The 26,903-nt window shown below is 42.0% G+C and overlaps 1 protein-coding gene and 1 long non-coding RNA gene across 3 annotated transcripts in view; both read right to left on the bottom strand.

Annotated features, from left to right (window-relative positions):
* The window catches only part of UST (uronyl 2-sulfotransferase), a 253,563-nt gene that overhangs the window by 37,967 nt on the left and 188,693 nt on the right, over positions 1–26,903 (bottom strand). For both annotated transcript variants that reach the window (XM_016160130.2, XM_016160129.2), the window contains 2 exons: positions 12,902–12,999; positions 10,700–10,857 (listed from right to left, as the gene is read on the bottom strand). In XM_016160130.2, coding sequence (XP_016015616.1) covers positions 10,700–10,857; positions 12,902–12,999 — 256 coding nt within the window. The remainder of the gene's footprint in view (positions 1–10,699; positions 10,858–12,901; positions 13,000–26,903) is intronic.
* LOC107518450 lies at positions 22,067–26,903 on the bottom strand. The gene is made up of 2 exons (XR_001598855.2): positions 26,583–26,903; positions 22,067–26,545 (listed from the first exon to the last, which is right to left on the bottom strand). It is a non-coding gene; the product is annotated as an uncharacterized LOC107518450 (long non-coding RNA).

The following is a 26,903-nucleotide window of genomic DNA, read 5'->3' as shown; positions in this document are numbered from 1 at the left end:
TGATAAAAATGTCTGAGGTATTAAAAAAAAAAAATACCGACCAGGAAATGATATTTTTATTTGAAAAAGATTTAGCCGAACAAAAATAGAAGCTTCCATTGTAAAATGTTGAGTCATGCAAAATGGGTGAGGATTGCATTTCACCCCAGCTGGGGGTACATTTTATAAGCGAAGAATGTCAGAGAAGCAAGGCCGTGTGCCAAGGGCATGAAGACGGTCCTGAAATTCTTTGCCTGCTGCTCTTTCCACACCACCGCCTGGATTCTTGGGGTGACAGGGACCCTGGCAGCCTGGGCACAAAAAAGCCGGAGGATCACAGGGTTTGCAGAAAGATCAACTATCCCCCCTGGGGTCACGTCTCTTCGATCCTCTCTGGCCAAGCTTTAGAAGCATTTCAGCTTTGCAGAGTTATCAGGAAAGTCCAAAAATTGAAATCCGTGGTGACTAATTCCACCCTTAGTAATACTCTTACTCAATGCAAAGCATATTACTGTCAAGCTCAACTAAAAACTGCTCAAAGTAGAAGTGATTAAATTCTAAAGTAGAAGAAATGCACCTCTAAACACAGAAGAATGCCGGTACCTCCACCGCAGAGATTATTAGTCAGCTTTTTGTTTGGAGAGATGAATCATATGAGAGCACAGTGCACACCCCCATTCCTGGCCATGCTGAGTTGGGGGGGGGCACCCGAGGTTCTGTGGAGAATGAAGTTGACACCTGGAACAGATCATTTCCCAGGGAGCATGCGGTGAGAAGTGGGGGCTGGGGAAACTTCTGGAAGCGTGATCCCAAGGGCTCCTAGCGAGGGAGGCCAGAAAGCCCCGAGGCGGCGTCGGGGGGTACAGCCAGCTCATGCCTGGGTCAGGATTGACTGGTAGCGGAAGGGGCGTCCACGCCGGTGGGCAGAGGGGGGAATCTCGGTGGTCCCGCGAAGCAGTCGTCGCTGCCCGATGTGTGGTGGGACTCCCAGCGGGACAGCGTAGGGCCACCGGAGCCTGGAGGGGGCCTGGATCTTAGGTGGTGAGACTAAGGAAGCAGAAAGGAAGAAGCAGCCAGCACAGGGAGCTGGGAACCTGGCAGTGCCCCTGACACGCTGTTAGGAAGTGAGGGATCCTTGGGCGGTGGCCAGGCTTGGCAGGGGGCAGGGATATGGGGGGAGAGGGATGGTGGTGGGGGTGACACATAGCCCTCTAGCAACTGTGGCTTGGCCACTGGGTCTGGGATTGGTACGAGTGACTCAGGTCCAGCTCGTACCACAGAGAGAGCTGAGGCTGCCGAGACTTTTCCTGCTTTGGGAAGGGCCGTCTAAGCAGCAGGGTGACTGAGCTGCGAGGAACGGGCTCCAAGAGGCAAGGTCAGCAGGCGAGGCCCCCGTGAGGTGCTTCTGAGCCTTCGCAGAGCCATGCCTGAACTCCTGTTATCTGTTTCTGCCTGAAATGCCTCCTTCTACGTCCACTTCGTGAACACCTGTGCACCCTACCAGGCCTGGCACAGGTAACCCCACTAGAAAGCGCTCCCCCAGCCCTGGGTGTGACGGCCCCCAGGCTACGCTATGCTTTCTTTATCTTTACATCACCTTCTCTGGGACTGGCTTATCGCAGCCACTTAAACATTTGCTTACGTGCTTGTTGAATTATTCCGATATTTTCAGATGATACCTGCTGTTTAAATATGAGTTTTCGCAGAAGAGAAATACTTTTTGGAAAGTGATTACTAGGAAATCAATGTCTGTAAATGAAGAAGTCCTATTTTTCAGTAGATCTTAGAGAATAACATTAGAGATGCTTTCTCCTGGAGGAGGGATGATCCCAAGGCAAGAGAATATTAATAAGCGAGTGAAGAATACATTTGAAATAATATAATTTGAGGTGATTATGATTTCTAATAAGCAATTATAGTTAGAATGGATCAAAAATATGTATGTTATACTGCAATTTAAGTTTTCATAAAATCAATTAAACACGTGGAGAGGATGAATCTGTGGGAGGAGGTGATGTTTCCGTAAGCTGAACACAGCTATTGGTCAGTAGCTACAGAACCTCCTTCCAAAAAGTTTTTCCTAAAAACGTCATAAGCATTTAGGAGTTCATTAAAAAGGGTGTTTATATTATATGTTAATTTTAACTATTTATTCGACAGCTACCGTTGGAACAGTTATATGCTTTTGGTTTTAATTTTTAGACACTATTTTAAATGTCTAGCACTACTGTTCCCTACTCTTATCCTTGATCGAAAAGGTATCAGGTGGCGTCAAATGGGTCCACTTGCAAAAATGATTTTCTTCTGTGTGGATGACCACTCACTGGCTGAAGGCAGTGATCCGTGATGATTTCTCAACTCACACTCCTTTGCAAACAAGATTGCGTATAGATTTTATGTTTCAGCTCTCATCTTTTACTGCAATACATATGATGAGGGTTTAATACTCAATAACCTCTGAGTTAGTAATTAAACATGAAGAATCTTGAGAGGGTCACAGTTCCTGGTGTTTGTGGTGGTTCTGGGGACAGTAGTTTGAATGTCTGAAGTCACTTAGGACTTGGTAACTGGGCAAGTTCAACCTCTTTGAATCTCAGCTTCTTTTTTTTTTGAAAATGAGACAAAGACTAGTTGTCCTCCTCACCTTCAGAGGCTATGTGTAAGAATCAAATGAGACCGTCCACGCAAAATGGTTTAAAAACTGCAAATTGCTATGCAAATTATTATTATTTAGGAACTGTTAGTGCATTTGTGACCCGAGACTATTCACTCACATATGACTGTTGTGTAATAGGAGTTTAGTTGTTTGAACATGAATGAATGTACCCCCCCACACAAACACACACGTACACACATGCACAATCCAGTGACAACATGATTAGACTATGGCCTAGGACGTGGCTGGTGAAAAACGAATCTATACGGAGAATACTGATGGTAGGTGAGCAAATAGCAGAGCGGCATCTACCTTTAGAAATAATAATTGAGTTATTTAGACAGCTTTATTGGTGTCTGTAGACGGATAGACTAAACTCCTCCCAACCATCGGTTTTATCTCTGGCAGGTTCCGGAATGTTTTTGAGTTTTGTTGTAGTCCAAAAGCAATTGGAATGAGAAGGAAAATGAAAATGAAAGACAGCATCGGTTTAATCCTGACATTGCAGAATGATGAATTATTTTTACAAAACCAGGGTGGACGGTACACAGTAGTCCGCCCCTAGCCGAGGTTCCGCTTTCCATGGTTTCGGTTACATGCAGTCAACTGGGGTCGGAAAATATTAAATGGAAAACTCCAGAAATAAACAATTCATAAGTTCTAAATTGTGATACAACTGACAAGGGGTTAATATCTAAAATTTATGAAGAACTCATACAACTCAACAGCAAAAAAACCAAACAATCCAATTTAAAAATGGGCAGAAGACCTCAATAGGTATTTCTCCAAAGAGGAAATACAGATGGCTAATAGACATATGAAAAGATGCTCAAGGTCACTAGTCATCAGAGAAATGCAAATTAAAACCACAATGAGATATCACCTCACACCTGTTTGATTGGCTATCATCAATAAATTAAAAACAATAAGTGTCGGTGAGGATGTGGAAAAATAGGAACCCTCGTACACTGTTGGTGGGACTGCAAATTGGTACAGCCATTCTGGAAAATAGTTTGGAGGTTCCTCAAAAAATTCAAAATAGAACTACCTTTTGAAGCGAGAGTTGCACTTCTGGGAATTTATCCAAAGAAAACCAAAACACTAGTTTGTTAAGATCTATGCACCCCTATGTTCATGGCGGCACTAATCACAATGGCCTAGATATTACAGCAACCTAAGATATCCATTGATAGACGACTGGAAAATGAAGTTATGGTACATTAATACAACGAAATATTACCCAGTTACAAAAAAAAATGAAATATTACTATTTGCAATGACATGGATGGACCTAGAGGGTATCATGCTGAGTAAAATAAGTCAGAGAAAGATAACTACCATATGATTTCTCTTAGATGCGGAATCTAAGGAACAAAAGAAATGAACATACGGAACAAAAACACTCACAGACACAGAGAACAAACTGGTGATCGCCAGAGGGGAGGGGACTTGGGGGACTGGGAGAAAAGTGTGAAAGGATGAAAAAGTACAAATCAGGAGTTACAAAAGAATTCAGAAGTTTCAAATTATGCACTGTTCTCTGAAACAAGATGGAATCTCCTCCCTGCGGCCTGAGGCGTGAATGACCCCTTTGAACAGTGCATCCCTTCCGTACACGCCCCCTTTCGCCATTCGGTAACCGCTGGGTTGTCAGATCAGCTGTTGCAGTTTTATGGTGCTTGTGTTCAAACCACCCTCATTTTCCTTAAGGATAGCCCCAGAGCTAAGGGTAATGTCGCTGGCAACTCAGATATGCCAAAGAGAAGCAGGAAAGTGCTTCCTTTAGGTAAAAAAGTGAGTACAGTAAACAAGATATTTTGAGAGAGAGGGACAGAAAGAGAGACCACATTCGCATAACGGTTTAAGAAGTATCTTGTTACAATCGTTCTATTTTATTATTATTGTTATTAATCTCTTACTGTGCCCATTTATAAATTAAACTTTATCACAGGTAAGTAGTTGTAGGAAAACACATAGTCTAGATAGCCAGTTTGAGGCATCTACTGGGGTTCTTGGAAGGTGTCCACCACGGATAAGGGAGGACTAATGCATATTTTTTAAACACATATAAACTTATTTCATTGTCAAACTTCATCCTCCCGTCCCGCAATTAGCTCTCATAAAATGCAATCTGGACTACTGCAATCGATTGTACTTGAAATCCTTTTGATATTCAGCATTTAATTTTTAGGCCCCAAATTGGGCCTTACTGCCCGTCTGTGTTTAAGCCTTCTGTGGACTGTCGGCAGACGCAAACTCTGCAATGGTAAAACGCGGCACTTCCTGGAGAAAGTGGAGTGACATCGCCACCTGCTGGACAAAGTTCAATGCACGGACTGCGATTGCAGTACGTAATTCTGTATGTGGAAAACAAACTAAAGATTTTTCAAGCACTGAAGCTTGGGTCTTTCTTAAAATTAAAACCCCACTAAATCATCGGGTGCCCATCCTATATCTACTAAATAACATGGTCTATAATAGTCTGAAAAATTCAACATTCAGCCCAAGTTAATTAATGGTAATTTGCCCCAATCACACCTCAACAGTGGGGTTCCTTTAAAGTTGAAATCTTAGCACCCTGATATTTCTGCTAAGAGTTCAAGCATAAAAACATATAATTAAAAAAACTCCAGTGATTTTCAAGCCCATAAGTCTGTCACTGTAGCAACAATTGTTTCATTGGCCAGCATATAATTGTCCCCTCCTCTTAAGTCAGAAATACTACTTCCTAAAGGCATGTGATTTTGTAGTCATCGGTCAGCTGTAACTAATGAAATAAGTCAAGGTTCATCTGTCTTTCTCTCGTAGAAGTAGTTACAAGGCAGCCTGCAGTCCTCGTTTCTCACAGATACAGGCCCTGCCTCTCTCCTGTGATGTGGTGAGTGGCCAATAGCTCATTACGGAACCTTTACCATATGTTAATAAAGCTCTAGGCTAAGGGCTTTATATGGATTTGGTCAGCTATGTCTTCCAACAACCCTGTGAAGCAGTTTTTATTTGTTTGTGCATCTTCTACAGGTGGGGAGACTGAGGCTTAGAGGAGTTCCGCCTGGCCTCTGGTTACACAGTGGATGAGTGGAAGGTGTGGCTTCAACATCTAGGCTGTTGACTCCAGAGCCTGTGCTCCAATCAACAGAAGTGCATAAGGTATGGAAAGAAAGGGATGGACATCGTGACCAGAGAGTCTGAGTGGGGATCCCTGCCTTGATCGCTTTCGACATCATCAGGGTTAGGGAAGAACGGATTCCGAAGGAATAATCCTCCATCCGGGATTCTGTCACGTCCTCTGGGTGGCGACAGCCTCCATAACTAAAGCTGGGAGTCACGAAGGCAGTGGGGTTTTTTGAGGAGTGGGGGTCGAGCACCCTATAATTGTGCTAAAAACAAAAGGTAGAAAGAGCAGCCGTAAAACACTGTAGATGATCCTTTAGTATTATAATAATACAGACCCTAGACATCATTCACCAAAAGCTGGACTTGCCCCAGGTCGTGTGAGCAGAACCGTAGCAGAAAGAGGACTGAAAGACCAACTCCCAGCTCACTGTTCTGTCCTCAAAGAATGTCTGTTCTTTACGATACACAGGCCAAGCTTTAATTATTTAGCATTTGCTTGGACTCAGTCGGACATTTTATTGATAGATGAGAACTTGAATTTTTCCTGTAGAATATTATATTAAAATTTCTCTTCTACATATTTGTTACTATTTACTATGTTTATTATGCCTTCAGATTTCAATACTGCAAAGTAACTGAATTCAGAGAATACATCATTATACTCTAAACGAGAAGTCTAAGTATCATTCATGCCAAGTAAAACAATAATATTTAAGTTTGGACACTATTTATAGTCATTGTTTATAAAAATATTTAAGAAAAAATTACTTTTTTTAAAAAAAACTAGGCACCCAATTTATGAATGAAGTTAAATCCTCAAAATTAGTCATTTGTTTGGAAATACACATTTTTCCTTTGTAATAGTTGGTGGCTGGATTCCCAAGGCAGCTCACAAAAGTCTCGTCAATCCCTACTGTGGCTCCAATATTTACATTTATAATGAAAAGAGGTTGAAATGAATACTCATATAATGCTAGTAATGGAAAGTACTTAAAATACAAGGGAAAAAGAATGGACATATGAGGTTTCCATTCCCCAAGAAGGAAGGTAAATGGGTTAATTCAGGTCATACAGTTCCATGTCCGGATGCTAGATGGCGCTATTGAACTAGCACAGCTCAGTTATTTGCCTAGTGGAGGGTTCACAGGAAGGGCGTTTATACAAGGACCATTCCAATCACAAACATTCACATATTCTCTGTCTTCAGTTTGCTTACTTATGTTGGCCTTTAACACCACTGTGATTTTAGCTCCCAAGGAAATTATGACTAAGAAAAATATTGATAGCTTGCAGCGTGTCAGTTTTTAAGATCTAAGGAGGAAAAAAAGCATTCACGGCTCAGAAGCATATGAGTTCTGTTCCTTACTTTCATAGTTTGGTGGATGACTATGGATCAGTCTCTCCAGTTTTTTTCTTTTTTGCGGAGAGAGAAGGCTGGCTTCGGTTTATCATTTTTAAAAGGTATGTCATGAACAAACGTACTCAAGATTAATTGATTAAAAGTAAGACACATAGGTGAGACCAGTGAGGCCATTGTCACCCAGTGAATCTGTTTGGGCTTTGGTTCCCCCTAACTCAGGCTCATACCCAGGTGGTGTGGAGTTTACTGAGCACTTGCCTCCACCTTTCCTCCCCCCCCTTTCCTCTTCCCCCCGATATTTGTCTCCGCATCAGCAACTGCCCCCTGGCTAGTAAGAAACACCTGAACATATTCTCTTGGTTACTCACCATGCTAAAACTTTCATTTTTATTTCATATTGGGTGTTCCCTATCATAAACTTCTTATGAAATACACTGACTGTGTCTCTGAAGAATACAAATATGAATATAAAATAACTCTAAATTTAAAAAAAATTCAAAGACTAAATTTCTCAAGTATGTTTGGTAGGAGACAAATTTATTGACTCAGTGTACCTTCCTGCAAGAGATGGACAGGATGGGGTGGGAGCAAAAAGTCAATTAGTTATTTAGGGAAGAAGTTATTAACTTCTCTACATGGTAGGTTATTGGTATAAGGAGTACTGACTGGAAAAAGTTAATACCATTCTAATCTAGAATAAGTGACAACCCATTTGAATGACAGACGTTACTGTTTTCACCAGCTCCCCACACAGTGATTGCTATTCATGCTTTTATCAGTTATGAGACTGGTATAAATATTTTTTTGTGTTGCTGGAAGGGAGTTGCTAAAATATAGCACACACCTGCATTTCCTTAGATAATTTTTTTGGATAATAGGACAAGAACCAAAGAAACAGCAGGTGGATTGTTTGCATCATTAATCTATAATGAGGAATCACTAGGTGCCTCCGTGCCTTAGCTTTGTCTTCTCTTTGTTTTCAAGGCTACTCAGTTATAAAATTCTTTTATAAAGGACAGGACCAATGATTTGAGTGTGCCCGAATTCATGGATTTCGATTAAAAATACACTGACAAGGAGGCTCTGGGGCGAATGACTCAAGTGACATGCTGTGGCCCTTCCTTTCACCTACTTGACACCAACTTGCTGGTTTTTGGTCACAAGGAAACAATACAGGTGCCTTCTTTGCAGAGACCAAAATATATTGCAAAGCTGGTGAGGAGTGGAAGCTCATCTCCTGTCCCCGGCCTCAGGAGACACAGAGACTCCTTGGGACAGAGCAACTGTGGGGCTTCTTGGCCCTCAGTGTCGCCATAGAAGAATCTCTCAAGAAGATGCCAAAGAAACCACAAAACACAGTGAAAGTCACTAAAGAATCACTCGAAGATTCATTTTGTTGTATACGTGACATGTGGCAGCTGAAGAGTGATTATGGGTGATACTCAAAATATTTAACCACCAGTTCCACTCAGGAACTGATTTTGAATGGTTGCTGATTGTCACAAGGGCCAGATTCTTGAAGACCCCAGGTGCCATGAATTACCCCTTGCACTACTTCATTGATGGGGGAGGGGGTTAGGGTCACCCAGAGTGGCAGGTGCACTGGAGGGCGGAAGCTGAAGGCAGTATAGACATATTTCATGATTTTAACCACTAGTGCAGCTAGACTGTGTGAACTGGCCACATGTTGGCCCTGGGCTTATAGAAACCTTTCCTTTCACTACACAGGAGTATTAGACGTCCCTTATTCTCTGCGAGGCAAGAAGCCTCAGTGTATTAATATACCTCTATGACATACTCAAAGGGAAAGCAATAATTTATAGGTGGAAAGACTGCATCTGAAAGCGAAAGGGCCGACAGTAACTCAATTTTCAGAAATACGTTCTACTTTAATTAATGTGCATACAGGTCATGGGACCAAGGCCCACGATTTCTGAGAAGTCATGTATTTAAGTAAAAAATTTGGGAAGTCAAGATGATATAACCTGAAAACAGCAAGTAAATAAGCTCTTTGGGGTAAGCTTTTTATTTGTGGTTTATTTACATTCAAGAAGAGTAAAGGTGAAAATGTTCTTATCTAAGTTCTCAGGCCCACACTCGCAAGGCTTTCCTTTGGGGTGCTGGACTATGGCACCCCGGGATCCGAAACCAGATCCCAAGATGGATGAGGAGTGTGGAGTGGGTTCACTGCTACTCTTCTGAATGCTGGGACGAGAGTGTGTTCATCTTATTTGACAACTAACTATGTGTCTCCAGGATTAAGTCAGACTTTTATCTCATACTGCGTGTCACACAGACATGCGGATGTATGCGTGCACGTGCGCGCGCACACACACACGCACACATGATATACAACAAGATAAAGCCAAACAGGGAAAATAACAATAGTGTAAACCTTTTCATCAAAGGCGTATAACTTAGGATAAGACCCCTCCTTGCACAAAGACCAGAGTTTATCTTGTCTTATAGAACTAAAAACTTAGTCACAGCGGGGTTCTTTAAATTCTTTAAACTGCCTGTTGTTTACAGGGCAAAGGAAGACTTAGTTTCAAAAACCCACTGTGTAGGCTTTATTATGTTTCTGGCTATTGAGAGCACAATTCCCACTGAGGAGACACACCTGCAGAGCTCACCTTGAGGCTCCGGGTCAGGTTCCTGTGGGTAGGTACTCAGACTCTGTCTCTGAATGAGAGTTGGGGGACTAAGGCAGCATCCCCTAGCCAGCCATGTTCCTCCCTCAAATCACTGGGGTGTAGGGCTGCCTTATGGAACAGGATCCAGGGCTCTCTGGGATCCAGTGGACCTGGGCTTTGGTACCTGCCAACGACTCAGGTGTGGCACGAGGTCCCTGCCTGGCTGTGAAATGGGAGGCAGCAGGCTGCATTTGGGGAGGTTTTCAACTGCTCCTTATTTCTCCAAGGCAGAATGCTACCGCCCATTTCTGGTCGACAGAACAAAACAACGAACGGATTAGTGAACGCATATGCAAGGCTTGTTGTGGCAGCAGTAGGTTAAGGACGACGGGAAAGAAACAAATGCCGTTTGTCTTTCTCTCGGGATAAAATAATAATGAGAACACTAAGTGACAGATTTCTGAAAGTGATTATATGCACGGTGACATTATGGGCAGCGGAATCGCTCTGATGCATTCTCTCCCTTGCTTCTATTTGGAAATCGCTCCATTTGTCAGAATAAAACCATAATTGTATTTTCAATTTGCTGCTCTGTCTATTCTATTTGGCAGGATTTTGTTCACCAGAGTGCTTTTGTCGAATGGAGGTCGGGCCAGAGACACTTCACACGATGGCTCCTTGACACCCCCACACGTTTCCATCACGGGACTCCAGACACGCACGAGCTCGCTCCGGCAGCCCGCGGAGGACAAGGCTGGCAGAAATGCTGCCCATTTCCCTTTCCAAAGGCAGAAATGGAACCAGCAAGGCTTTAAAACGTGGTGAGTTTACCTTGCTTTGCAAGCCAGAGGAACTTTCCTTCATTAACAGAAGAAATGATTTCATTCCTTTATATTTTGAGTCATTTTCAAGAGAACAGTTGAAACAGAGAATACGCTCGCTTACAAACAGAGTTACCTGGGTCTTTGTAGATACTGAGCACACCCTTGAAGTAATGAGGTAAAAATCTTTCCAGTAAAAGCAGCACATCTTCCAGCTCCTCGAGAATCCCCACGAGCAGGAAGTTTTCATTCACGTTCAGTTTCGCTCTCTCGAGGGCCCACTCGCCAGGCTCCCTTTGTGGATGTAAAAAGCATTTTTTTTTAAAATCCAAGATTCATTTTCAAAATGCAGCAGCAACAACATGCTGAAAGTTTGTCTCCTCTAGTCACCCACTCCCCATTTGCCTAAGTCCAAATCCCATTTCCTGCAGGGACCAGCCCAGACGTAGCTGCCTTCAGCAAGCAGCCCGTACTGGTCCTCCTGGCTGGTGCCATGGACCACCACGCCTTCTCTCCTCGATCACTTTCACCCGTGCCTCAGGACCTTGACCTTGGTGAGCCTGGCCTAAACATTTGTTGGAAGAAGGAAACAAGCACATGCAGTTAGGTCCTAGACCTACTAAATACGGAGCAAGGCGTGACTGCAAAGGCTTCTCATTGGGAAGACCAAACAGAACCACTTAAATAAAGGTATTAGTCTTGAAATATGAAACTTACTGACATAATATTTCTGTAGGACTCAAAATAGGTGTTAGGTGATATCTGGTCATCATCATATTCTTTTAAAGAGTTTAAGAGAAATGTTATTTATTTATGTATATATTTGTGTATTTATTTACCGATTGATTTTAATTACAGAAGGAAAACAGCCTCATCTCATTTGCAGGGCGGATCTTCGAGTGGACAACATTTATGTGAGTGAGAAGAGATGCAGATCACAGGAGCTGGGCTTCAGGCCTGGCTGGCACTTACCATCTAGGGGGGAATTTGGGCAAGCCAGGATCCTCTTGAAAAATTGTAATAATAACCCTTACTTAGCTTAAATAATTGTTGTCAAGGTGGAACAAAGTGACATTTTGAAAGAGTCTTGAAAAATCATCATGTGTAAACCAAGTTAAGACATCATGAGTACTCACCCTGAGATTAGGAAATAGTTAATTAAAAAAATACTCGAGCTAATTAGAATCAGGTGTCTCGGAATAAATATCTTCATCGTGACAGAAAGTGAATCATCTGGCCCCAAACCTTTCCAGTATCCAAAGCACTGACCCGAAACCAGGTGGCATTTATTATGGGGGTGGGGATGGCGGGGAGGCCTCCTGAACTTAGGAGGTTTAGGATGAAGCATAGGATGAAGCAGGAAACTGACACAGAATTCTGACCATAGACAAACTCCGTGTCACGGTAAACTCAGCGCAACAGCACTAACCATGCACATAATAATTATGCACTAACTATGGAGCCAGCAAAAAGAGCGAGCGAGCTGTGGTTTGGAACTGGCGATCTCCCCTTTGCCTCCTCAGGAACACTGTGACCTTCTAATTATGTTTCCTCTGGGGGAAAATGTCACTCCTGGGAACAGGGTTTATTTTCCACCAGCCAAGATAGCATTCATGGTTACTGCCATTTCTTCTCCAGGCTACGCTTTGTCTAGTACAATGCCTTTCAGCTGTAGCCAGACCAGAATCAACTGGGAGGTGGTCACAAAGGCCTCTTCCCACCCCAGACTATGACTAGGTGGGGGTTCCTAACAGGTCCCCCAGGGATGCTGATGCAGGAGGCGGGCAGACCATCCCCTGAGGCTCCTTACTATCTGGTAACTCCCTCCACGAAGTTCTCATATCACAGTAAGGCTGAGGGGCAATCACTAGAAAGTATTTTGTTCTCTTTCCACAAAGTATGTCTCAGGAGAGAGACAAATATCGAATTTGGGGTGTGAGCTTCCAGTGTTTCAGACCCGATTGGTCATGTCACACAGGCAAGGACAACTGGCGATGAGCTATAGTTGTTATGCAGGCTAGTGCTCAGCTCTGGTCATTACTGTCTCATGGCTGCGTAGTGACAGCTGTGCGTTAAGTATAAAAAAGAGTTTGGTTGGCATTCCAGTTACACAGTTTTATGGGCTGGTCCCAAGGGCTCTGTCAGACCTTGATTTGTTAATTTCCTTATTTATAAGATATCCAGAGTCTCAGCTGCAATCTTCAAAGATTAGCGGTAAATATTAACTGAATTCCAGAAGGTTGAAAGGCGAGGGGTAGAAAACACTCCCACCCAGTGCCACGTGTGGGATTCTGCCACTGTTCTCCCCGTGAGCATGACACGAGCCTTCGGTCTTTACCTGCATCTGGGATGCTGTCCACAAAAGTACGGAATGATGTAAAATAGCCTGGGGTTGGAGCACTCGGGATAGTTTTCAAGAATGCACTCATTGATATCCTAGAAGAGAAAACACAGCAGTGAGATGTTCTGTAGCCTCTGAGTGCTTTGTCAAATGGCACGCGGTGTAAGTAAAGCTGATGCTTGAATTACACGAGCAAGGTAACTGAGAGGGTGTCGAGAACTCATAGATGTCATGAAAATACCTTCTTTTGCCTCATACCATCATCCCGTTCCACTAGCCAGGGACACAGACAGTCAGAGCATCTCGGAGTGTGCTTATTCTGTTGCGTAAACTGCATCTCTGTGTTTCCCAGGGACCTGAAGTCTTTAGCTAGATAGGTCACAAACAACTCTAGAGCAGTTGTACCCACTGTGACTTGTTGTGGCCCCAGCAGCTACCAGCCAACTGGTAGGTATACTGTTGGCACTTAACAAATATTTGTTGAATGAATTTGTTATGACTTAATTCTTAATTCATTCCGACTCAGAGATCGCTTTCCGGTCAAACCTGCAGAAATGTGTTTCTCTGTGTATCTATGCATTCAACAAATTATTAAGTGCATACAATAGTCACATAAAGGGTTTATACATTTTGTAAGGGCTATAAAGTCATTTCTAACGCTATATTAGGTTAGAAAGTCATAGGATGTTTGTATACAAACATCTTATTTTCAAGGGCAACAGTCGTGATTTCTAGATTTTCTATTTCTCTTCTATGAAGGTTGAACATGGCGTCTCTGTGGGCATTGCAAGAGCTTATCATGGCTCGCTGGGGTGAATAGAAGGGCTAACCATCAATTTCTATCAAGACAGATTACACTGATACCCTAGATAAGACATGCCTGGTTTCTAGGTATTTCTAAAGAGAAAAGATAACCCAGCTTACAAACAAACCTACTGGCAATGGGGTGCTTTTCCAGAGACAGTACCAGCAAAGTGGATTGGGGGTGGCTGTCACTCACAAATGGTCACATTGTTGATGGAGTTTACGAATCAGTTGCAGGCACTGAGCCAGTGTATCTGATATGATTGGGGTAGGTGGTTATTCAAATCGCTCAAGTTGGGAATAAGAAAAATACAACTGAAACTTTTTTTTTTTAACTAACCCTTTCTTTACCCCCTTCATGCTTCTTTGGCTCATATATTCATTCAACAAATGACACAATTACAATAACAAATTCAACTGGAACTAAAAGATTCAGCAACAAAAACACTCCAAGCACTTGCGTCCACTGTGGGAAGCAGATGTGCACAGTTCCCAGGTTGGAATGTACAGATGCTCCTCGACTAAGGTCTTGATAAATCCATCTTAAGCTGAAAGTATTATTAGCTTGAAAATGCACATAATACATCCAATCTACCGAACATCACGGCTTAGCCTGGCCTACCTTCAACACACTCAGAACACTTACATTAGCCTCCAGCTGGCCAAAATCATCTCGCTGACACTACCCAGCATCATAAGAGAGTATTGCATGGCATATCACTAGCCCAAGCAAAGATCAAAATTCAAACTTCAAACTATGGTTTCTATGAAATGCATATTGCCTCACTGTGCATAAAAACCTGTTAAAAATGCATATCAGTCTCAAAATACCTTTCTGAGAAGAATTTGACACAGAGAGGTATGTGTAAGGATATTCATCATTAAAAGGTGTATTACAACAAAATATGGCATCACTTAAATGCTCATTAATGGGAGACAGACACAGAGAAGGCGTGGTACATTTTTACAGGGAAAATGGGCACCTGGGAGTGATAAGGAGAATCTATGTGGACTATCCTGAAAAGTGTCCATGATGAACTGTCAAATGAAAACAAGTCAATTACAGAAAATATAAACATGTAGGACAATATAAAATCAACATATATGTTTACATAAACCTAAACATATCCGGAATGGTAAACATCAAACTGTTAAAAGTGGTTATTTATGGCGATAATGTAAAGGTAGATGATAATACATTGAACTTGTATTTTATTCCTTTTTGAAATGTTAGCTCTTATTATAATGTATGTATTTCACTTTCCTCATTAGAAAACTATAAAGGGATTTACATATTGTAAAACAAACCAAAGCTTGCGTGGGAGGGTGACCTGGCTTTGCCTTGAGGATGCTTGGACTCCCCTTCCTCCCTCATACTCCGAGGGTCCTCTGGCTGTTGGCCTCCCCAGGCACCTGAGCCTGAGGTCACAGGGACCCAGTAAGTGGGCTGCAGTCAGAGGAGGGAGCTAGGAGCTAGGTGCAAAGCAGAACACGAGAGAACTCCACCCAGGGCAGGTGTGGTCAGAGACAGAGCGTGTGTCCCCCGATTTGCGATTTCACACCAAAGGATGGAGTGAAATGACGGCAGTTGAGGGAGTGTTCAGAGATCTGTCCTAAACATGGTCAGCCCGCCCAGAGACCTATATTAACAGAAGTGAAAGGCAACAAAACCCACCAAACACTCTGAGACTCACAGCGCCTACGCCTCTCGATTTTACTTTACAGTTGCCTTTTAAGAAGAACTTGTGTCATCAGCATTTGTTTAGGTGGCAAGTCCACAAGCAGAGACGGTCTGCTCACTGTGTCTCCAGCACTTAACACCCCGCCTGGACAAAGCAGGCGTGCAATAAATACTCAATGAATGAATGAGCAAATGGCAGAAGGAAGAAGCCAAGACACAGCCATGATTCTGTCCCCAGAGATGCCGGGGCTCATAGGAGCTGACAGAGGACATCCGCTGGCTGGGGTGAGGAGTGGGGAGGGCTGAGTAGCTGCAGGGGTTTGAGACAGCCAGTTCCCTATTGGAATCCACAAATAACCTTACAAGGTCAATTTATGGGAAGACATAAATTCCTAGTTTAAGAAGTGCCAATAACAATTCTTCTTTTCTTAGATCAAGGCATGTCTCGGGGGGATTTCAGAGAGTTCCATTTGAGCCCATTAGGCTGATGAATGGTGCTGGCCACAACCATCTTATGGAAATGCTATAGGAAGACATAAATAAAAGACGACTCAGGTGTAAGCTCACACGAAAGCTATGAAGAGCCACGCATTTGTCTGCCTCCTGCTTAGCCAGAACGCACAGAGATATTGCTTTTCAGTGGCCCGAGGACGAGGGGCCTCAGGAAGCTGCTCCCGGCCACTCGCACAGTCTACTCTTACTGGAAATAAGGCCTTCAGTGAGTGACCTTTAAAATTCTTGGGAAACTGAATGGGCAAAGTGTCAACACAGCTGCTCCTACAGTGTCCTGTTCTGACTGTCCAGTGCCCCCCCATTCGGCGTCCCCTGGTGTTAATGATTTTTATCTTTGGCGTAAGACTTTGCTATCCTGTGTTGTTCTACGATTGCCTTTTTACACTGAAGTTCTCTTAGTACGTACATTTTTAAATGATGGTGCAACGTCATTTTTTTTTCTTTCCCTGCAGCGTCTAGGATAAGGTTGCTTTAAACTAAACCTCTAATATTTGTTTTAAGCTTTGTTCTAAGGTCATCATCACAGTTGATGATGTTGCCAGCGCTTGGTCTATGATTTGCTCATCTGGTTTCTGGATCGTGGCAAACACCACGGGCAGCCCGCGGTGCTCCCTCCTGCCCACGCCTGGCCCTCTCGTAAGGTCGTGTCTACACTTAAGACCCCGCTCTACTCATATTCTCACATTATTAGGGAAATGAGATATTCTCTGTAGCTAAGAGAATCCTTTTAATTTCACTTCCCAAACTGCAAACGAATCAGACCAATTTGGCTGACGTTTATTCCAAACTGTACTATTTTAAAAAAGTGAACCAACACCCTCTGGATTTTCTTTGCAGATGTGAATTCTTTTGCTTTGATCTTACAGCATCATCATCTATTAATTTGCTCCTGCGACACTTCATAGGACAGATGGCGATAAACAACCCTCACCTCTTAAATGCCAAAGGGCTCGCTGGGTCAGAGGAAACCAGTCACTGCAGCCAGACCCCTGGGCTCATTCCCAATTTCTCTCTCACCCTCACTCTCCACACCCAATTGCCCTAAAACTTGACCCCCAAATGGTTTCCTAACCTTTTCTCCTCCTACCCATTCCGCACCACAGCCCCCATGCAGTAGCTCTCCAGCTCGTTAGTATCTCTTCTTTCCCTCTCTTCTCCCAGGATGCATTTTCCATGTAGTTGCCTCAGTAACTTAGCTCAAATGCAAATTCATCCATATCACCCCCCTGTTCAAAAACTTTGGAGGGCTCTTATTGACAACGTGGCAAGAATAAGGACCAGTTAGGGCACTCATTAAAAGTGCTCATTCCCTGGCCTTACTTTCTGAGTGTTTGGCGCTAGAAATCTGCATTTTCAAGAACTTCCGGTGAGTCCGAGATGATGGTTACTCTTCATGAGCCATCCACACTGTGTCATTAGGCAATTCCATGTCTTTGCTCATCCATCTCCCTTGCCTGAGATTTTCTTCTGCCTCCTCCCCTGAATCCAATAGCAGGCCCAGATTTGGGAGATGTTCCCGCCCGGATGAGTGATAGCTCACTCCAGTCTACTCGTAGAGAAAAGAAGGTTCCAGAAGCTGGAGAAGAATTGAGGATCTGACAGTGAGTTTGAGGTGACTCCCGGTGAGCCTTTTGAGTAGGCTAAGTATATATTACCAATATGGTGTGGTTGGTGGCATTCTCGGCACCCATAGTTCCCATTAAAAAAAAGGAAAAATCCCCTCACTTCTCACCAAGTTGACAGTGGTCCCTGAGCTCTGCTCATTTAATAAAATAAAATAAGTGAAGTCTCCATTATATTGCTCATTCATCTCTCTCCAATCCTATGGCCGATCCTGGGCCCAGAAAAGAGGGGTTTAAGGAGTTTAAGTAAAAGGGACAGTTGAGGTACACACAGGGGCCATGGTGGGTAGGTGGGTGGGGTGTGCCAGATGGGCAGAACTCCGGGACTCCCAGTCTACCAAAGCCAGAAGAGCTGCGTTTTGCTTAGCTTTGTTGGGTTTCGTATAAGATTTAATTCGATTAAAAAGTTAGAAATCTGAACATCATTATTTCAGTCCAGGGCACAGAGGCTCAAGATATTAGAACAGCTACCGTGACCTATTCCAGGGCTCCGTCTGACCACTAGGTTTGTTCCTCGGGTCCAAGGCACAGGCCCACTCAGTTCTCTGTTCTGTAACTGGAGCCAGGTTCGCTGCCCGTGTCTGAGCCTGTCTCAGTAGCTTCCTTAGCAACCCCCGTTCCTCTAGATCCTAGGAGCAGGCACTCTGATTTGCTCTTCCTAGGTAGCCCCTTCTAAGGCATAGCGTCTTGCTTCTGAATAGGTCTGTCACCGGGTTCTATTATGAGCATAAGCATTTAATATCGTGTGCTCCTGGATTCCGGGCCACCTATTGGAGTCTGACTGGCTCGACGTCATCGCGTCATTACACTTCAACTTGTCCATTGCCTCTTATGTTCTGCCTGCTGGGCTGATCGTGCTCCAATGTGGACCTCAGGGCCCTGCATTCCACCCCATCACACTGATCCTCCCCTTGCTCTATATAACCGGGTGATTCTGATTATAGAACCCAGGAAGTCTGATCTCACTAATGGGGTCCTGTGATTAAAGAGCACCTTGTGGAAAAACAAAAATATGAGAAAACGGTTTCCCTTTTCTTCTTCCTCCCAGCGTCCAGGCTGTTGAGAGCTCTACATTGCCCTTACCCTTTACGGAAGAAGGGGTCCCCAAACCTGTGTCAGCGAGGGGGAAGGGTAGGTCTCTCATGTGTACAATAGTGTTAAGTGCTATGTAGCATCTATACTCTGTCAAAAATACCTTTTAAAATATATGGCATCTTTTAGTAAAGAGAAATTTATGATAATTTTTATCTACAGTGTTAATTCTTCAATTCTTTCAGTTTTCTTTTTCTGCTGTGAATGAACAGAGGCTCTCTGGGCTTATAAAAACTGGGATATCAACCTGGCTTCCAGGAAGGCACACCGTGCACAGGTGGGGTGCTCGGCAGGCTTCCCGAATTCAACTCTCCAAACTTTCAGAAAGCCACATCTGCTGGGTCCAGTGCTGGTCCAGGCTCCAGGTCAGGCAGGGCTGCTCGGCATGCAGAATGCTGCCAGATTGTGTGCTTATTTTAGTAAGCCGATAAATGTCTACAGATTCTAGCATGAAAACACTGGGCCCTACCCAGTATTGTACAAACATTTTCAAAGGTAAAAGTGGAATATGTTATCACCGACTAGTTCTCAGAATGATACAGTTTTTTTGACTAATCATTTCCCTTCCTTCTACATGTGATGTCTGGAACATTAGCCCAAAGAATGTCTTTGAGCAGAGGTTAGCCCCAGTGGGAGTTACTTAAGGAACCATTGGATAACCTGAATTTTATACAAGTGGGACATTTTTATGAGAATTTATCCTGACAAAAAGCTCTGGGCATAAATTGTATAGAGTCATAAATTATGAGGACTGAATTCAGTGATTAATTGAAGAAATACTGAGGAAAAAGAGGTTGAGTAGTACTATCATTTCTTTAATGCTATTGATTAGAAATGAAACTCAAGATAGAACTTTACCTGGGATTCTAATTTTAAATGTTCAACTAGAATTTTCTTATATAGTTTACATCTATGATGCCATGATATGGTTCATTGTAATTTTATTTCAGAGATTCTTAATTCGGGGTAGCTCAAAATTGGTTGCTCATTACGTTTAAACAATTCCAGCCAAAATCTTTAACAATGCCGTTTCTTTAGTTATATTATGAATTAAGGCAACTACCGTTTGTAAGGTATCATGCTAAGCACCCTGGTCCTAAGTAACTGACAAATAATTGTGTCTGATTTCCTTTATTTGTAGTTTATAACACAAAAACACTTTCAGCATTCAATATTTAACTCGTTTTACCAACGTATGTTAATCAATGGCTATGTTTGCTGCTGCTTTTCGTGTCCTATACCTTCCCTACTTCTCCTCAGAATCCATCTTTCAATAGTGTTTTAGCGAAAGCGGTTAAGTTTATCTTTCTATGCCTGAAAAAGTCTATAGAATGAGTACGAGGTGTGAGTGATGAGTATGGGCAATGCATCTTGCTAGGTCAGAGGGAAGAAGCTTGGTAAAAGATCAAGTCTGTGCCAAAGCATGGTCACGTTTATTGAAATGTGATAACTTTTGCTTCATGAGTTTGTCAGAGAACAGAAGGCCAATGCACAGTTTAAGCCAGATATCCAGCAGTGTGATTCCTGAGGATTCTTCTTACAGAGCATGCAAGACATGAATATATTGTAGTAGTGACTTAATTATAATAGTGTTGCTTGAATCTATTCATCGCTTCATGTCTGCTGCCAAAAGTTCCAATATTTGAAGTATGCCGTGAATACAAAAAATGGCATAATCTTTGCTCTACATTTTCTTTATGAGTATTATATAGCCTCTAAACTTCTGCAAGAAAAGCTTCATGTCTCCTCTATATGTTGGAGTGCCCACCCAGGACTCTCTTATAGCTCACAAAAGTAGCCTTTGAAGATGATGAAATTTTAATTTGAATGCCTATGCTTCACACATCACCATGGGAATCTGATAAAAGCTTTCAGAAGACAGCACTGTTTTGCCATAAACAACATCATAAAAAATTCACCAGCAGAGTGAAACCCAGAATGCAAGTGCTGATAAATTTTATACAAAAAGTACTTAAGTGATATTGTAGATAAAGATATATCGTTATGGATGCATTTTTTATAGTAGGCATCTGCACCACTGAAATGTCATTAGTTGACCTATAATCTACTCCCTGCTAGAAAAGGTGCATTCCAGATGTGGGCTCCACTTAGAGGAATCTAGTCCCCAAGGCCCAGAAAGTGCCATGTGGTTGAACCTCTGCCACTAGCAGCTCAGCTGTGAGCTTGGAAAGTGCCGTGTTGGTTAAACCAGGCACACAGCAGTCCCCTGAGCCCACGGCTCTTCTCTCTGGTGCATTCAGTCCAGCAAATGGATGACAGCAACCTTCGCAGATAGGGATACACTTATGATACTTGGATACATATAGGCAATGGGACTGTCTTTCTAATATGACTAATATTGAGATGCTGATCGAACCCTTAAAATAAGCATGAGGTCAGGTTTATGGAGAAGCCTACCCCTCTCCTTTCTACCCAGCCACATAGAAGAAAATGGACAGGTCACCATTCTGTGGGCTTTCTGTGGGGTTGGCAGCGTGATATCATGAATGGATTATCAGTGGCTCCTATGCGGTCTACTTTTTTTATCATTCTAGATCTTAACACAACCATGGAAATGCATTTTAATGTTTGACTGCTCTCTATGTAATTCCAGAAGGAAAAGATGCTGGTAAAACAGAAATCAGAGGGGCCAGTGCAGATTTTACTTAAAAGTTGATTTATGAAGTGTAGAGAAATGAATCATTACCTCAAATTTGTTCATTTCACCATTTAAAGACGCCCCAGTGGTAGGCCGAGCCTCAACACTGTCTAGTATTTCCTGGAGGCAGTACCGAGCAGAAAAATCAGGCTCGAACAGATTTTCTCAACCAACATGAACCTTTGTGAGTATAAGAATGGCAGGAATTCCTGGGAAACCAAGTATGTCCTTTAAGGGTATTATACCATAAAAATTATTTATGACCCCTTTGGGCCACACAAGTTTCTAAAAGCCACAGAAACTGCTTAGCCTCGTAGAATTTTGATGATTTTGCCTTCCCAGCTGAAGAGGTTCCGTTTCTTTTTCTTTCTTTCACATCCAACAGTCTAATTGTTTTGGCATAAGAGGCCAAAGCAAACCACAGAAGTCACACTTTCAACTTCTGGTTATCCAGGGTATAAACAGCATGTTTGTGGATTTTTTAGGACCACAGCTTCTTCTCTCTGTGGCCCCATATACCCAACCCAGAAGGTCCTGAAGGATACACAATAGGCTTAATAAAGAGAAGACGAAACTAAATTGTGAGAATGACTATTTTAGCTTTACTTGAAATTTCGGTTTCTTGACCCTGTTATCATGAGTCAGGGTGATGGAGGTTCACCGGACCATTCTCTCTTTTATATTTGAAAATTTCCATAATGTATAGTAAGAAGCAAACAAAAAATTTTCCAGAAAAAAATACTGTGAGTGTAGTTGTATCCCCCAGCCACACGCCTCACTTTTTTCTGCCTTTTTTTTTTTTTTTTTTACCCCTGGGTCTTTTTTAATATAGTTCATTCATTCATTCATTCATTCATTCATTTTCTATCTTTCTCACATCACTTTAAGGCTTCTTGGTCTGTTTTCCGGTGGGTAGGAGGGCTTTAGGAAGCCTCAGACTTTCTACTTTACAATTTTCCATCTGAAGTTTGTCTGGAGACATCATTTCTGACCCTATCATTAGCTCTACTTCCTGGATTCTTTCTGCTCTAGAACGAAATACAGCAACATGGGATGTAAGGAGGCGGGGGCTACAAAATCAAGACCCTTCATGACACTGGTTATTGGGATTTCTCTCATGGCTTCTTTATAGAATGTTCTTTCATATTTTTATTATGTGCAGCTGTGTTGAAGAGTACAATCAATGCAAACCCTAATTCTTATCCTGTAAGAGCTGTGGTATAATTATTTTTTTTTTATTACCTTTTTCTTTCTCTTATTGATATTCTCTTCCCTTTTTAAATTTATTATCTGTCCATGGATCAGACCAAGGCACTATAAATAATAAAAAAAATTCAAATCACTCTAATAATTTCTACATATGTAAGTATAGCATTTATTGAAACAAAGAACTATTAAAACAGTTTTCTCAATCTACTTTCCTCTAAGTTTACCAAACTGAGAATTAAAGGCAAAGAAAAGCAAATATTGTGTAAACTCAATATAAAATGAGAGTTGAACCAATGATGAAAAGATTAATTCCACAGACTAATAAATGTTTATCATTTAGAGGAAAACTAGAGTCTTCTTGGTGAAAAACTGATTAAATATATATGTGGGAGGGGGCTGTTTTTCTCTGTGTCTCTGTCTCTCTGTCTCTGCCTCTCTCTTACCTCATGAACAATCTATTAAACCACAATCAATTATACTAAGATAGGGGGTTAGAAGCAATTCTTTGTAATGATCAGGATAAACATGCTTCAACACTCAAGGTGTAACAATCAATAAATGTAACAAGATCTACAGCAGTCATTCAACACTGTCCTTATTGGGCTCCCCATATATGCTGGGCACTGTTTTAGATATAGCCTTTGCCTCATTCCCCAGGGATTCATGTTTAACGCCCACAAGAGCCCGTCAGGTAACACAAGTGCAAGCATCGGGCCCCACGCCTGCGCACACTCTGCGAGTGGGGAAGCCTGAAGCACCTGGAAAAGCCCATTTCCCATCTCAAGAGGCCCAGTGCTGTTCAGCTGGAGCTGATCACTGCCACACAGAATTGTGCCAGGATTGTTCCAATTTCAAGAGACGCCAGACATTTGAATTTTTGTGTGAAATCTCTGAGTTCTTAAATGCTAGTACCAAAACAAAACAAAAATTGTGAGTGAAACATATACGTCTGCAGGTCAAATATGACCCACGGTTTCCCTGTTTATGTTCCATAGTCATTTCAAATTTGAGTACACCTGGCAAAAATAAAAGATCATATAGTTTGCTGTGCTATGTACATTTCCGAAGAGAATAACACTGGGAGATAAAGGACAAGTGGGATTTGTATTAAGACTGGATCCGATAAGAGCCAGCCGTGGGACAGGGAAGAAAATGCTGGATTTGGCATCAGAAGTTCTGGCTCTGAGTCTTGGTCTCTTCTTAGTGGCTGGATTATGATGGGCAGTACACTTCACCTTTTTAAGCATCAGTCTCCTACGCTATTAGATAAAGATAGTAATATCTCTTTCATAGGATGGCTGTGGTGATGAAAGAAAATGTGTTGGAAAATTCTTCATAAACTACCACAGCAGTGAATAGGCTATCTGAATTCTGAACGCATTAAGGGCTATGAAGGGTTTGGCAACATTGAATACGAAGTCATGGAAATGCAAGGGCTTGGCGGTTCAACTCACCCCTGTAGGAAAACTACGGAGTGAGAAGCACAGGAAGAGCAGAGTACACACCGAAAGAGCCTGCTAGTGGGGACAGGAAGCAGAGCTGTGGTCTAGAGGGAGCACGGTTTCCGTCATGAGAAAACTGACTAGGACTATAAAGCCCACAGTGAAACCCTTGACTCATAAAGTGGTTGACTATCCACCGGGTGGATTATTTGTGGCAATTTTTAAAATCACGAGTTGGCTTCCTACCTTGGGATATTTTCAAACCACCAATTTACCTCCCCACCCTTAAGTCAAAGAATAAGACTTCATTTCACTATTAGCCCAAGAAAAACACAATCAAAGGAGATCATGATGCTGGAGTACTTTTTACTAATTCCAAGACTAAATATAGATGATTTTTGGATTGTTGGCTGTTTTCAATGATCAGCACAAACATTTTCTTCTAAAAAAGAGGATAAAAAAGTTGTTTTTCTATAACACACAAACCTTTTTAAGAGGAGAATGGAAAATCTCACTTAGGGTGTTATTGATTTCACTCTTTAGAGAACCACGGGACTGTAAATTTTTGCTTGTTAAGTTTAGCACTAAGGGCTAGATAGTTTCTCAAAGTATAATAAGCCTAAGGATGCTGATTTGATCTAAGAAGCAGATAAAAAAAAAAAAGGGAGTTCTTGTTGTAAAATAACTTTTTTTTTTTTTTTTGTAACTAAAGAGTAACCAAAATGTTAGAAAGGCAGGGGCACATTCTCGGTTATTGTAGACCTTTTGGAAGAGGGGCCCAAGTCTTCCTACCTTCAGCCCAGGGCCATTCCTTTTTCCAAATAGTTTGTATTTCGCCAGAGACATGTTTCATTCAGTCTTATAGATAGATGGGGAGGAGAAACTCATTCTTCTTATTCCATATTCTTGCCCTGAACTCATTAGGTCTAGAAATCTAACTTATTGACAGTCAGTATTTGGGGACTTAAGATTTTAATTGACTGGAACAAATCCATTAAAAAACAAATGTCACTCCAAGATGTTTTTGCCACTAGGGTTTGGGCGATGCAGGTGGTTACCAACCTGGAGTACACAGAGCACCCCTAAAGGGGTCTGAGACTGTAACTGTATTTCAATATAACTTGGTTTCTCTGTAATCCTAAGGATTCTATTTTATGCATTGAAAAGCATTATTACGAGAAGAGGTCTAAAGGCTTCTCTAGTTGCTAAGGGGGTTCATGAATGAAAGAGGTGAAGACTCCTCACACCCCCGACCCCCCACCCTTTGTCCTGGAAATTTTTTTCTTGAGTAGGGTCCACATGTCTCTGCTATAAGATGTGTCACCTGACCTGTATTACAGCATTGGGCCTCTCGTGAGCCATCAAAAAAAATGGCGACAGGAAATTATTTTTGACAGAAATTTTTCAAGTTCTCCCTTAAAAGCTTAGGTAAAACTTCTATTTTGAAGAGCTGGACAGAAACTACAACGGCTACCAGCAAAAGTTTTATGTAAATAGAGTCCCCAGGGTGATTCGGTGTTAAAAAAATTCTAAAACTTGTCACTTAATCTAACACAATAGTTCTTTAAGTGTGGCTTGCAGATCCCTGATGAGACTCAGACTCTTCCAGGAGCCCACGAGGTCACAACCATTTCTGTAATGATAATACTAAAGTATTATTTGCCCTTTTGATGGCTTGACATTTATGCTGATGGTGCAAAACTGGTGGTAAAACAGCTGGCTCATCAATGTGACTCAGGACAGTGGACCAAACAGGACTGGATGTCATAGTACCTTTCACCACCACATACGCTCGGAATAAAACAAAGTTCACTTAAGAATGTCCTCGGCGGAGCAGTAAAAAATTATTCATTGCACTGAATCTCAACTCTTGAGCACAAATCTTTTTAAACTGTATAAATACATGCAGGAAGTTTGCATAAAGCACTTTTGCTATGGACCTCTTGGCAGTTTAATGCAGTCTAAGGAGCCACTTCCCAAATCAACACTTCTCAAACGCATGTGCTTAAATGTCTAAAATAAACCAGGATTTAAAAGAAAACCAAATATGTTGAATTATTAATCGAAATGCTAAAAAGTTGTGTTAAGTAGTATGTGTGCTTGTTTGATGTATTAAATGAGATTTCTTTGTGTGTCAAATAGCTACTGTATTATTGATCCAAGTATTATGGTAGTATGAATGATTACTTTGAGATATCCCAATAATAGCAATTGATATAAAATAAGATATGAATTCTACCAGTGACAGTGTAGGCGCTGTTAATACTGCTGTAGTTTCATGCCACATTCAAAAATGAAGGAAATGCTAAGCTGGTAAAAATAATGAACTATTTTCTTTTTCCTCTTTGGAGGTTATAGACTCTCCTGGAATTTATCCATGGACCATTATCACCACTTGACGTTCTATATATTATTTGCCTGTTTGTTTGTTTACTGTCTGCTCCAAGAGAGGTTGGTCTTGGTCTCCTTCACCGCTGTGCCAGGACTCAGGTGAGTTCCCAGCCTAGAGCAGAAGCTCGGGCAGTATCTATCTCTCAAGTGAATGAGGAAGTCCACCAACTTCCAGGTCCCACTAAGTCTGCCTGGAGCCCTCTCTCCTTCCACCTCTAGGTCAAACTCCTGATAGGACATCACTGCAGATTTCCAGTATTGACACCTCCCATAAATACTGAAGTTTCCGGCCCAGTCTTATTGTTTAGTCCAAATTGTTTTAAAGAAAGAAGTTGGTGCTTTCAATGAACTCATCAATTAATAGCCTCTTAGCACTGATCCCTGAGGGTCTGGGATCTACTGTGGCCAGGGTCCACTACTGTTCCATACTGGCTTCCATGAGAAAAGACTGAAATACAAGTCTACGAGCCAGATTTTTTTTTTTGCAAAACTCTTAAAGTAAAGCTTCTGTGGGCTAGAATAGAAAATATGAATCTGAAAGTCTATCTGGTATTATAATTTATTATTTATTATTATTATTATTATT

This window comes from Rousettus aegyptiacus, unplaced genomic scaffold (genome assembly GCF_014176215.1).
Source record: "Rousettus aegyptiacus isolate mRouAeg1 unplaced genomic scaffold, mRouAeg1.p scaffold_m13_p_1, whole genome shotgun sequence".
NCBI lineage: Eukaryota > Metazoa > Chordata > Mammalia > Chiroptera > Pteropodidae > Rousettus > Rousettus aegyptiacus.
This window is presented reverse-complemented; position numbering and strand designations above follow the sequence as displayed.